At 41.5% G+C, this 13,697-nt stretch overlaps 1 protein-coding gene across 1 annotated transcript; it reads right to left on the minus strand.

Moving 5' to 3' along the window:
- Nucleotides 1–1,318: 1,318 nt before the first annotated feature.
- Nucleotides 1,319–6,683, minus strand: LOC134355156 (doublesex and mab-3 related transcription factor 3, truncated-like). Its single transcript, XM_063064932.1, has 2 exons — nt 5,827–6,683; nt 1,319–2,389 (listed from the first exon to the last, which is right to left on the minus strand). Exons 1-2 carry the CDS (start codon nt 6,221–6,223, stop codon nt 1,530–1,532), a joined length of 1,257 nt encoding a protein of 418 aa, XP_062921002.1. The 5' UTR covers nt 6,224–6,683; the 3' UTR covers nt 1,319–1,529.
- Nucleotides 6,684–13,697: the final 7,014 nt, after the last annotated feature.

The raw sequence follows: 13,697 nt of genomic DNA on the forward strand, positions 1-13,697 counted from the left end.
AAATCATTTCACCTTCCCTTTCAGTATCCACCTTGAGAATCTCAAATATGAGAGATGAGTATGAATACGGTATGTTTGAGAGAAAAGCACAACAAATAGGACCTTATCTCACCCAAGATGACTGACAAAATGTAAGAATGTTTCTCAGCCTTGTTTGGTTTCAGCATTCACTCCGGGAAGTACATTCTATAGATACATTTTGGGAACTGTTTGAAGTTCGTTGGCAATGCTGGCCCACGAGTGATAACCGTTGAGCAGTGTACTTAAGAAACTGATTCACAGTAAAGAGTCAACATCTTCAATAGAGAAAAAAAAGTGATAAGGAAAGAAATGAATTACCAAACATATTACCTTCCCTACATCTTCAATGTTTCTTCAGCTCCCCCAGTCCTGGGGAATCACATTTTAAGTCTATTATACAACTATTTAGCATGTGATTTATGAGACAAAGCATTAAAGTGGATAATAATCCGCTGTAGGAGTGCTGTGCAATTACAAGATCAAAGTTTGACATCTTCTTCTAACTGAGATTTGTAACTGTGATATGGTGGCTAAAAGAATCTCTTATTAATATAAAAGGAAGAGCTTATGGAAATTGATTGCCAAGTCAGCAGCAACCCATGGGAAAAAAGGTTGAATGCAGGACATAATATATAACATACTGTAACTAAAATGTAAACTTGTCATTTTCATGCAAAACAATGGGTCAATTTAAACAAGTACTGTTTAGGAAATAAAAAAGACATATTGGAAGTGGAGGAGCGCAGTAAAATTTTTACACTATTGATGGAATTGTGCATCAGAAAAGCAAAAGACAAAGGCAAGGGAATTTCTTTTGCATATACACATATTTGAATATGTATGCAATAAGCAGATGGATTTAATCTAAAACCTGAACTCCAGAAATGGATGTCCTGTCTCACATGGTATTCCTACATCATTTCCCATTCAAATCCTAACCAAGTCTGAGTCTGCTCAGTTCACTTCACCAAGTCATGACCAAGCAGATCCAATCCGTAACCTGCAAACTATACAATGGATCAATAATTCTCATTATAAATAATTTGAATATCACCTTCACCAATAAGCTTGTATGTCCTTAGTGGCTATTATACGATAACTCTAGGTAAGTTTGTTGTTATGTTTCAAGCTAATTAACTGCATTGAACCTTTCATAATCATATGGTATTTGAGATCCTTATGGCAAGCTGTTTATTGTAACAGAATAATTGATTTTATCAGCCTGTCCACTTAGACTGAAACAAATTAGTGAAAGGTAATCAAGTTCAAGAGTCACGTCTGAATTGCCATAACATAGTTTTGTTTTAATTTGATTAAATTCCAAGTATAATGAACATTTTTCAAAATTATTTATTACCAGAAGAGATAATTACAGGTACTAAGCATAGACATCCTCCTTACAGTGCTCATTTTAGGATTTATTTTTATCAATTTGTCTACATTTTTAAAATTTGCATTTCCCATCAATAAATGTGAAAATTAATTGAGTCTGCCTCAAGTCCGTGATGCTAGGTTTTACCTTCTTGCCTTTCGCCAAGTGCTTTCAAAGATTTTTCTGCCACTTTTCCATCACAGACAGCTGTTGTTTGGGAACCCTCCTTTACGGCAGGTAAAACCATTGTTGTGCTCCCCAAGAGGGCACTAGTAGAGTGAGCCAGGGAGGTAAACTGTTGCCTCAGGCTAGGGTGCTGGAAGGTCATGGTGCTCCATAAAGCAAACTCACTAGAAACAAAGGGGTGATTTCCAGACAAAGTTGGTCTGAAAAATGTTGGCACTGGATAATGACTAGGCTGTGTAACTGTTTGATTTAGATTAGGCAAACTTGCCACAACATTATGGTTGCTGGGAGCTACCTGGAATGGATCAGATGGGGACCTAAAGGCAGAACTCAGTGACCAAGCTGTTGAGGATAAAGGATAGTGACCGGAACTGCAGTCAGCTATGTCCTTGGAATTCTGCTGACTTCCCCTTCTCCTAGCATTACTGGACAATAAGGTTTCAATTGCTGAAACCAAGTCATCACTGCACCCTTTCAGTATCAGTTCCAACACAGACTGTTTCTGGTTTGGAAATATTTTTGTCAGAACTTCAATAGGAGGTCTTTTGAATTCCCCTGGAGGGAACATGTCCTTAAGTACATCTTCAGACTTAAAGAACTTCTTGATGTCTTTGAAATTATATCTGGTGCCATCTTTAACCTGTACTGTGTCTTCCTTCTTTTGCTCTGTGTCATTGTTTGACTCAGCCAGTAGTGTTGGTGCATCACTATTCTGGGTATCTGTGGGTGAAATCAACTCTTCTACATTATTTTCCATCATGTTTATTTGCTTCTTCTCATTAACATTTCCTTCTGCATCTTCATATTCATCTGAAAATATATAAATACAATATTATAAATGGTGGCAAATAATCGGCTTGCAATGTTGTGTATGGTAATCCATAAGAATACATTTTTTACAATGTTGCATTTTGGAGAATAATTTTATGAAGGGCCTATCTTTCTTTGACTGCTTTTTTTTCTATCAGATTTTGAATTTGGTTGTCGACTTCCTCAACTCTTCACATTCTGGCCTGTTCATATCACCAGTGGAACACGATATTTCCGGCAAAGGGTTGGTTCTGGTGTATCCAATAACCTACCTCTTCAGACAGTTAACATACTACCCGTATGTAGCTCAGCAAAAATCATCTAATTGTCCTTCAGGTATATACAAACCTCTACAGCTACCCCAAATTCGGACTGTGACATTGTTCTGCACGCCATACTCCCCAAGAGATCATTGAATTCGGCTCATATGGAGATTATTCTGGACTACGGCGCTTCTTCCACTGCTGAAACTTTGTGTGCAAGTTGAGCAGTGTTTCTGTGTTCTGCCACTTCCTTGTGTATTAAAACCCAGTACTCATCAAACCTTTTTGGGGAGTCGCAAGGGACCGAAGCTGCTGGAATCTGTAGCAAAACAAAAAAGAAACTGGAACCGAAACGCCGACCAGAACCTCCAGTCCACCGGTGCTCTACGATCGGCTCGGTTCGTCTACAACCTTTTTTCTGTCTTTTCCAACAGCCTGTGTTTTTGGATCACCGCGGATGTTCTCCGCAACTGGATTCACTTTAGAGTGTGACCATTTGCTAAGGATTGCCGGCCAGCAAATGAGGCGAGTTCGCGTTCATTTAAACTGAATATTAATCTGACCAATATTTGTTGTTATATATAGAGGGGTCATACTTTACTTAAGTCTGTATGTTATCTGTTGGCGGATATCATTTTTAAAAATTTCAGTCCATTTGTAAACTTTTTGGAAGGAAAACTACGTGAAAAGTTTGTCGCCTTCCCAAATTGCGGAAGCGAGTTCGCCACACATCCATGAAATAACCACTCGCTGTTCTTTTTTTTACTTAGAATACATGGTAATATTTAAAATATAGGTAACGTATTATTTCTTTGCAATAACTCAGATTAAAGTCAATAAGGGAAAACGAATCACCCAAGTGAGATCTATTTAAAATATCGCACATATAGGACAGGGACAGAAAACAGTTTGACTGTACGTGTGATCTGCCTGAACTGAGAATCGCTTCGTCCGAACATCCAAAGAAATTATAATCCAGCAAAACTCTCGCCAATTTGATAAACCTTTAATTAAATAGAATAACTCATTATTTACATGAAAGTGTCCCGTTAGTTTCTATCTGATTAATACTCATAGATTCAAATGAAAGTTATGGTTTACTTGCGTGTTTTTTTTTGACATTTTGTTCACATTATTCGAATGTAAATAGTATTGACAAGAATAACACGTCACCAACAATTTATAACAGGTTACCAGTTGATGTTGTAAACAATTTGTTAGATACTTCAATTTATAACCTGTTATACGTTATTATTTTCGTTTGTCCGGCCAAATCCAAATCGTATCTACTCTGTTTCAACCGTACGGAACAACTTTTTTATTTTGCTTAAACTCTTGATTGATAATGTGAAAAGGTCAATCGGCTCCTTTAGTTAGAGCAGCAACCTCTGACTATCTCAGTATAGTTCAGCAATCGGCATTGGGGAGTCTTTGCAGAATGTCAATCTAGATCATTGCTATATACTTTAAATCTATATTTGGAACAAACATATGGAAATGTCACTAAAGTGTTTTATCAAAATTTATTAAAGCGCGGTTTTATTAAAATAATGACGTTCATAAAAGTAAGGTTTTTAAAAAGAAATATGTAGAAATGATCCCAGCAGTAGGTCTCTCTTTGTTTCAATTGTAACCAGGCAATTTGATCCCTTAATCCTTGCACTGTGCAGATTAATCACGTCCCTGGGGCTGAAACGGTAAACGCGGGTCATCCAAACAGATCAATCCCCCCTTTCACCCCAACGCAATTATCATAACCAGAGCCTCATGCCTTTGAACTAGCCGGCTCTTTGATTTGTTATGTTGAGAATTAACGCGGAAAAAACAAGCAGGAAGCCAATTTGTAGTAAGAATAATAAGACCCTTAAGTGTTCACAGACAAGAGGATAACAAGTGTGGCTTGCTATGCCACTGATTATGCAGTTAAAATGACATCCAGATTGTTGCATTCACTCCAGATTCTGTGCTCCATTCATTAAACTAAAACGCTCTACCCCCTTGTTCGACATAAGTAATTCATGTCCATGTAGCCATGAAATTGTTTGCGGAATTTTTTTAAGGGGCAATATTATATTTCTTGTTAACCTTCCTGGAGTCGGAAAAATCTTGCGAAATCACCTCACACGTAATGAAGATGAGGAGACAGATGAGGTGCTTTTGCTAACTGAACAAACACCCCTAATACATAGAATTTTTTTTCGCAGTGGGTTAGTTTAATATATGCTGAACAAATCGGGATTCCCCATTCCTGACCGCCCGAGTCTACGGCCAGGAGAATCAGACTGTTTGGGGTGTTCAAAGGGGGTATGAGTTGCAGGCGTGAAAAAAAAAAACCCGTCCAATTCTCTCATTCGGGGCAGATTTGAGGAATTCTGTCTTATAATGTTTCCAGAGGAGAAAAAAATAAACATCCAATTTTGTAGACTCCCTTCATGCTAATATCTCCATGAATGCAAGCTTGTAACGTTGTTACATGTCCTGGAAAATAGCAAACTCCCCATTATGAATTAAGTACAACAGTGGCCGCCTCGTTCTTAGAATGGGTGAAACAAAACGGATCATACATTGTATGCTGACGTTTTGAAAAAAAAATTCTTAAAGGCTTCCTCATACAAAATGAATGTATTTTTAAATCTAAATTCCCAAGTGAATGTGAGACACTTACCAGGTCCCAAGAGGTGTGATAATTCGCTCTACGTTAGATTAATTGTTTTCTTTTTAAAGGGGTGATAGTTTGTCAGGGGTTCCCAACCTTTTTTATGCCATTAAGCAAGCGTCCCTTTGAGCCCAGGTTGGGAGCCCCTGGTTTAAAGATTTCATAGCTTCAGAGGGCCTTACAGTGAAGAGACTGTCCCTTCACCTCACCACGTACACACCGACCTTGTTGCCTATCAACACTAATTGCATTTGCCCACACTTTGACATTAAAAATAGCCGGAAAATATCTACTTGGATTAACGTTTAGAGTTAGAGCGCATGATTTAATCGGAAGTGACCCGCAGTCTCACATGAGGAGTTACTGGTTTCTGATACTGGCTCGTTATAATTTTAATATCAAATGGCATTGCACTGCGAAAGTGCAGAGTCCTCGATATCTACAGGTCGTTTAGCGAATATGTTGCCTTGTAGTCGTTAAGGTTCCCAGTGATAAGAAAAGCCCCGACGTTTCCTCACCTGGTTGTTGATGTAGCAGGGAGTCAGCAGCCGTCGTCTCCTCTGGTCTGTTCCTACCTCTGTCTCTTGAGTACACAGTCTCCGGAGGGGGTGAGTCCCCGAGTCTCTCGGGGACTGGATAAATCGGTCTATAATCCTCGGGAAGAACCAGATTGCAAGGATTCTCGCTGCTTTGCTGCCGCCTAAGGGCCACCTGGGCGGCCATAACCCGCTGCCTCTCCAGGATGAGGATGCACTTGTCGCAAGTACAGTCTCTGAAGCGGCAGTAGCGCTTGTGGCCTTTCAGCCAGGACAGCACGCCGTGGTTCCGACACCTCGCACATTTGGGAGTTCTCTGGGACGGAGCTCGGGGAGACGCGGAGGGCATGTACAGATACGGAGCACCATAGCTATTCATGGTAGTTGAGCGAGAGTTCCGTGTCTTTTGCAACACAGGTCTTGATTCTTCCCCGGCAACCTTTTGGCAAATGAAAATTGCATTTAAGACATCAACACCGGAGAAAGCGCGAGTAGGATCCCTAGAGCCGGAGTGCGATTCATACACATTCCGCCTGCACCGCCTGGCTGTTTATAGGCAGTTATTTCAAGTCACTCAAGTGAAACGATTTCAATGAAAGGATTGAAAATCATTTTTTTTCCGCCACAAACCTCTCCCCTTCCATTCTTTCCGAGAAGGGTTCAAAACAGCTCCACAATAAGACAATTCTCAATGGGTTCGAGTGGCTGGAGGAGGAGATATAGGTGCAGAGAAAGGGCGGGTTCAGTCCATTCAACAGAGATTAAAAGCAAACGAGAGAACTGGAAGCGAGGTAATAGAGCTAATGGATCACTTCTTACAGATCCCATTTCACAAAGTCTTCTTCTTCTCCGTCTCTGTAAAACGGAAATATCTCGTTTTTTAAGGTGCGTCAAATTTCAGGATGCATTGTGGTCGTTGTCTGCTTTCACTTTACAGTTCAGTTTTTAAAAAAGTAGCAACCAGAAATAACAATATGAGAATTAACTCCCTCTGTACATTAACTGAAATTTACACAGCGCAAGGTCACTCGGTTTTATTTTGCGTTGTCTGGTAACTCAAACCACGGGGAAGAGAGGGGCTAGCTATTTAGCTCCTCCAGGTGGAATGAAGAGCTATCAACATTGTTTAAATGTGTCCCTGTACGGTCAATTTTGTTTTGTCTGTCAATAATTCACCTTGCTTCACTTGTCTTGGGGCAGTCGGCGCGCTGAACATTGCGCGCGATCACCTCCTTCTACAACATTTAGTTAATACATAGGAAACACGGCTGATTCGAAGCGGCAGAATTTATGCCGCATGATTTCACCCTCATGGAAACCACACACCTGAAACCCGTGAGAAAGTGCTCCGCTGGGAAAAAAGCCACAGTCTGTGATTTCAATCATTCCAAACAATATGAAATTTTATTCTATCCGGGGGCATATGGTTGAGATTTGAAAGCACTAGGCACTTACACATAGGGAGCAAGGTGGGGGTGGGGAGGAGGAGCTTGGCTAATAGCCTTAAACATTTTTCTCTCCCTGGCGATCTTGTCCCTTTGGTCCTTGCAGCCTGCTTTCCATTGGTAACTACAATATGAACACGTAAGCCTTACCTCAGTGGTAGCGAAATTGCTGGAGAAAATCCGAAGAGCTAGGATGAATGTACATTTGGAAAGGTAGGGATAGTCAGTATGGTTTCTTCCAGGGGAAATCCTGCCTCACTAATTTGATTGAATATTTTGAGGAGGTAGAATATTTTAAGAAGATTAATGAATGCAATCCATATAGACTTTAAAGTATCCGACAAATTCCAACATGGTGAGGTGATCCAGAACTGATGCCCCGTGCAGTCCAGGATGAGCTTCTAACCGGATCCAAAACTCTCAGCGATATGAAGCAAAGAGCAGTGGTGAGGGTATTGGAAGTTTGTGACAAGTGGTGTACCACAGGGATCAGTCCTGGCACCCTTGTTATTTGTGATATATATTTATATGTAGGAGGCATGATCCGTATACTTGTAGAAGGCACAGAAGTTTGTGACAAATGGTGTACCGCAGGGATCAGTGCTGGCACCCTTGTTATTTGTGATATATATATATATGATCCGTATACTAGTAGAAGGCACAGAAGTTTGTGGGTGCCGTTAATAGTAAGTTAGGATTTAGCAGGATATAGAATAGATGGGAGATCGAGTGGAACATGGTAGGTGTAAATTAATCCTGACAAGTGTGAGGTGATGCATTTCGGCAAGTGAAATAAGGGGGGGACAAACACAGTAAATGGTAGGGGTCTAAGAAGTGTTCTTGAACAGGGCGATCTTGAAGTTTGGGCTCCATAGTTCCCAGAAAATAGCAACACGTGTAGATAGTGTAGTGAAGGAACAGACTTTCCGCCTGTGATGTCTGTGCCTACAATGATGCCACTCTAAACTGGGCATTTGTTAACATGTAGTCTACATCCCTTCATTTTCTGTCTGTTCACTTGTCTGTTTAAATGCCTTTTAACCTGAGCAGCGCATCCCATGTACCGACCACCGTATATGTGAAAAATGTTTGCCTTATAGATCTCCTTCAAACTATCCTCCTATTACCTCACACCCGTGCCCTCTACCATTTGCCATTTCCACTCTGATAAAAAAGACTCCGACGATTTACTTTGACTGTGCCTCAGCCTCAAACACTCCAAAGATACCAATCCACGTTTGTCCATCATCTCCCTATAGCTAATACTCTCTAATCCAGGCAACATTCTGGTGAACCTTTGCTGAAGCCTCCACATCCAACCTGTAACATGACGAACAGAGCTGTATACAAAGCTGCAAAGTTTTATACGGGTGCAATATGACTTCTCAATTTTTATACTCAACACCTGAAACCGATTAAGGCAAGTATACTGTACCGTTGTTTCCCATCCTGTCTATTTGTGTTGCCACTTTAGGGCGCTATGGGCTTGCACCCCAAGATCCCTCTGTCGTTTACTGTATATTTTCCTCCTACATTGACCTTCCAAGTGGAAGACCACACACTTGTTCAAAATAAATTCTATCTGCCATTCCTTTGCCCACATTTCCAAATGATCTATATTCTGCTGAATCATTTGACAACCTTCCTCACAATTAACAACTTCAGCCATTTTTGAGCTCTCCGAAAACTTATAAATCGATCCAACTATGTTTTATCCAAATTATTTGTGTATATCACGAACAAACAAAAATATCAGCCACTGGTCGCAAGCCTCCGTTCTTAACGACACCCCTCCATTGCTATTCAAAACGGAAATTGCGTTATTTAATGTCACGCAGCTTTCACCTCTCTTTTGATTCAATTTTATTCATCAAGTCCCCTTGAATTTGATATTTTAGTCGTTAAGCGTGGGTCATTGAAGAGCATCGCAAGTCATATTCAGAATTAAGGCTTGGATAATTTGGTGAATTTGTCAGCAGGAAAGGCGAATGCTGCATTTCACTCTCATTTTATACAGCCCTGCATCCCCAGATATTTTGAATCCCATTATAAAACGAGTGTGAGGAAAATGCATTAGTTTGGCCTGCTTGTTTGACAATCGCCTCAGAGGGGTCACTGCGGTGGAAGCGGCGGCCGCACATTATTCGATTCAGAGCGTGGCATGTCCCATTTGTTTGACTTGACTGGTGCCCATGAACTGCGGGGTTGAGAGTCCAGATTTGTTGGCTGACTTTCGGACGGTAAGCATTTTCAACACCTGTCACTTTCCTCTCCAAGGAGTCCACATACACACGAAAGTATAATCAGCAAGTGCTGGTAACAGGTTCCGGACAGAACTGGAATTTTTTTCCCGTTCTGCCATTTAGTCGCAGGCATTAAATCCGTTTCCCTTTCCACATGTACTCTCGCAAACTATTTTCGACTTTTTCCTGTGTGTTTCGGAGAGCCAACATCCGCAGCATTTTACCATTTGTAGTTACTCAAATCGCTGTCGGGACGATAATTGAAATCTGGTTTCACTTCATTTTCCGGTGGCGGCAGGGTAACTGGTTCCTAGGACAGCTCGTGTATGTCAGGTTATTTCAGTATTTCTCTATAGCTGGGTGTATTAATAATAAATCGCAGTGCAAGGTTCAACTAGACTGAGCTGTTCTAGCGAAATCAGAGACTTTGAGGTAAAGACGCTGCTCAGCTATCTGCGCTGCGACGGGCATCGCTGCCAAGAGGCTGACAAAGTTAATGATTTATCATTACTGTTTTTAAAAGCAGCCCTGGATCCCATTACGGTCTCTCAAGACAGGGAATTTTTAAAAATGTTGCATTCTGAAAAGACCTTTAAAATTCTCATTTCAGCATTGTAGCAATTCTAAAATGTTTTGTGCCCGTTGTTTCACAAAACTTTTTAATCGAAAGATTTATTTATTTTTACTGGAAAAATTCAATTATGTAGATTTGGTATCAATTTTAAACTCAGTAATTTATTTTGTTTATACGACATTATTTATTATGTAAAGAAGTAACTCTGGATCTGGCCACAATCCCACGCAGTCTGGCTGAAGTGTCATTCAGGGTTAATTGAACCAAAACTAGTTTCATAATGGACCATTTCTCCATGAAAATTTTCCAATTGTGTTGCTGCTTTAATTTAAAATACATGTTTTATCTCGACAGAAATAAAAAAAATAATCACGGATTGACATGCCAGGTAAATCAAACTTGACTCCAATCAGAATTTTGGAATTAATGTATTTCACATTGGTGAGATGTTTCAAGGTAATGCAATTTTATTTAAAACAGAAAAAAAACTGCAGATCTAACATTTAAGTTGATGTCTACCTAAATCTAAAATTCAGGGAAATTCAATTCAAGATTGTTTTGTGTCATTTCCTTCACACAAACGTAAGGAGAACGAAATCATTGTTTACTCCGGATCAAATGGCACAAAGAAAAACACAAACGATAAAGAACACAATAATAATAGAACACACACACTAAATGTAAATAGATAAGACAACTTATATGCATAGATTGATTGTATGTCCATAAAGAGACGCCAGCCTGCACATAAGGATACTGACGGGAAATAATAAAGTAGTGGCGGATTAGTGGCTGGGCGGCTCGGGGTAAGTAACTGTTTTTGAGTCTGGTGGACCTGGCATGAAGGCTACGTATCCTCTTCCCTGATGGGAGTGGGACAAACTGTCCATAAGCGGGGTGTTTGGGATCCTTCATGACGTTACCGGCTCTTTTCCAGCACCTTTCTGAATTTACGTCCTTGATGGTGAGTAGGCTGGTGCCAATGATGCGTTGGGCAGTTTTGACTACCCAGTGTAGAGACCTCCTGTCCGCCCCAGTGCAGTTACTGGAGCAAGCAGTGATGCAGCTTGTCAGGATACTCGCCGCTGTGTGTCTGTAGAATGATGTGAGTATGGATGTGCAAACCCCATCCCTCTTCAGCCTCCTCATAAAGAAGAGGTGTTGGTGAGCTGTCTTAACTGTGCGTGATGTGCTCTGGGACCATGAGAGGTTGTGTGTGATGTGCACTTCCAGTTTCCACTGCTGTGCCGCCGGTGAAAAGGGGGAGGGAGGGGAGGTACGAGTCCTGAAGAGAAGACATTGTTGACATAGAGGAAGAGGTTATTTGCCTAGCCTCCAGCTCTTCCGCCTCCTCTCAGTAGGCCGTCTCAACGTTGTTGACGATGGGCCCCACCCCATCGTGCCATTGGCAAACTTGACAATGTGACTACTTGGTTGTTTGGCCGTACAGTTATGTATGAGCAGAGTGTACTCTCAGTAATGGACTCAGCACATAGTCCGGCAGGGGTGGGGGGAGGCACCCGTGTTGAAGATAATAGTGAGGGAGGAGTGGCGGTACCCCCGACGATCTGGGGTCTGTTCGTTAGGAAGTCCAACACCCAGTTACATAGTGGCGTGTTTAGACCGAGGAGTAGGGGTTTGTTCACCAAGGTCTGTGGGGCAATAGTGTTAAATCCAGAAAAGCATTCTGACATTAGTGTCCTTGTTTTGTAGGTGGGTCAGGACCAGGTGCATGAGATCGTAGAGCGGTTCTGTCCGTAAGCATATCAGTGACTGTCCAGTGTGGCAGGAATGGAGTTTTTGATATGTGGCCATTATCAGCCATACAAAGCACTCCATGATGATTGGTGTCAGTGCCAATGGGTGGTAGTCGTTCAGTTCTGAGTGTGTAGAGTTCTTTGATGCAGGGGTGATGGTGGCTGATTTGAAGCATGGGGATGGCTGAAGTGTTGAAGATGTCCGTGAAGATGCCAGTGAGCTGATGTGCACACTCCCTGAGTACTCAGCCTGGGATGGTGTCTGGCCCGGCCGCCTTACGGCAAAGAGTCCTTCTCACGACTGCTGCTGTTACAGACAATGGCTGCTCGCCTGGGATGGGGGGGGGGGGTAGCTTTTGTGGCCGGCTTTGTGTTGGATGCCTTGAAGCGTGCATAAAAGTTGTTTAGAGCATCAGGGGTCACTGGAACAGTCGAAGCTGTCTTTCCTTGTGTAGTTAGTAATGACCCTGATGCCCAGCCACATACGTTGGGGATCATTATCAGACATATGTTCCTGAATTTCTTATGCGTGAGTGATTTCCATCTTTTTGATTCATAAGACGATGTTTCTCCTGGGGAGCACACCTGTATTTAGCCAAGGCTCCTAGTTGGGCCGTGAGGTGACCATTCTTGCCGGAGTAACGTAGTCTACACACTCACCGATGGACAGATGATGCATATTCCTCGAGGTCTGTGTCTACTCTTAAGTATCTGCCACTTGGTCCGTTGAAACAGTCCTAAAGCATAAAGATCACCATATAGTGATTATGGTCCTCCTCTCTGGTGTCTCCACTTTCTGCAGCAGTCGGTGTGCTGTGATTAACCTTATGGAGGTGTGGTCAGAGAGACCAAGATGAGGGCGTGAGATGGCTTTGTAACTACCGCACTCATTTGTATAAACATGGTCTAGTCTGTTCCTTTGGTGACCATGGTGATGGGTTGATGGAATTTGGGTAAAATGTCCTGCAGGTTAACACGACTGAAGTCTCTTACATTTATGAAGAGAGACCGTCCGGATATTTGTTTTGTAGAGAGCTGATGATACTGTAAAGCTCTCCCTGTGGCGTCACAAACTCGGGGGGGAGGGGCGCGGGATGGACACAGCGGTGAGGAACACAACAGTAAACTTCCCGAGCAGGTCAATGTGGCTGGTACTTAATTGCAAAATGTTCCATTTCCCCAGAACAGTGACTACTATCTAAAGGTAAGTGTGTGCACCAGCCTTTGTTAATGCACACACAGATTCCCCTCCTTTGGATTTCTCCGGAAGGGAATTCCGGTCTGCGTGGAAGTCATCTTGTCGAGTTGAAATGCCGAGTCTGGCATGCTGTTGTTTAACCATGTTTCGGTGAAAACCAGAATGCAGCAGTTTCTTATATCTTTCTGTGCATTCGTTCTCAGCCATATTATATAATTACAACTTATTTTTCGTTCAAAACAGCATTTACAGGAGATCTCAGAATATATTGCCACATCATGTACTTTCTCCCCAAACTTAGTGAATTTAAGTTGATTTTATGGCAAGGAAATTTTGCACTGCTGACATTCTTTGATTACACATTCTGTACTGGGCAAGGCTTGAATCCCATAATAGTTCCATGTTGGCAGCTTTGTTCAGAAATAATAGAGCCATGTTAAAAATTCAAAATAATGACGCTACTTCTTCTACCTTCCTTTCCTTAAGGATGCAATATTTTCACATTTTAAGTTGTTCTTATTCACAACTCTAGTAAAATGTGTCACCATTTTCACCCAAAGTTTGTGATATAAATATGTTGATATATTTCTTGGTTGGACCTTGTTAAATAATGCAAGCTGTGACATTAGCATTTGT

This window comes from Mobula hypostoma, chromosome 12 (genome assembly GCF_963921235.1).
Source record: "Mobula hypostoma chromosome 12, sMobHyp1.1, whole genome shotgun sequence".
Classification (NCBI taxonomy): domain Eukaryota; kingdom Metazoa; phylum Chordata; class Chondrichthyes; order Myliobatiformes; family Myliobatidae; genus Mobula; species Mobula hypostoma.

Coding starts and splice junctions, on each gene's coding strand:
- LOC134355156 (XM_063064932.1), bottom strand. CDS start 6,223: ATGAATAGCTATGGTGCTCCGTATCTGTACATGCCCTCCGCGTCTCCC. Junction 2,390..5,826: donor CCTGCTACATCAACAACCAG/GTGAGGAAACGT, acceptor ATATATTTTCAG/ATGAATATGAAGATGCAGAA.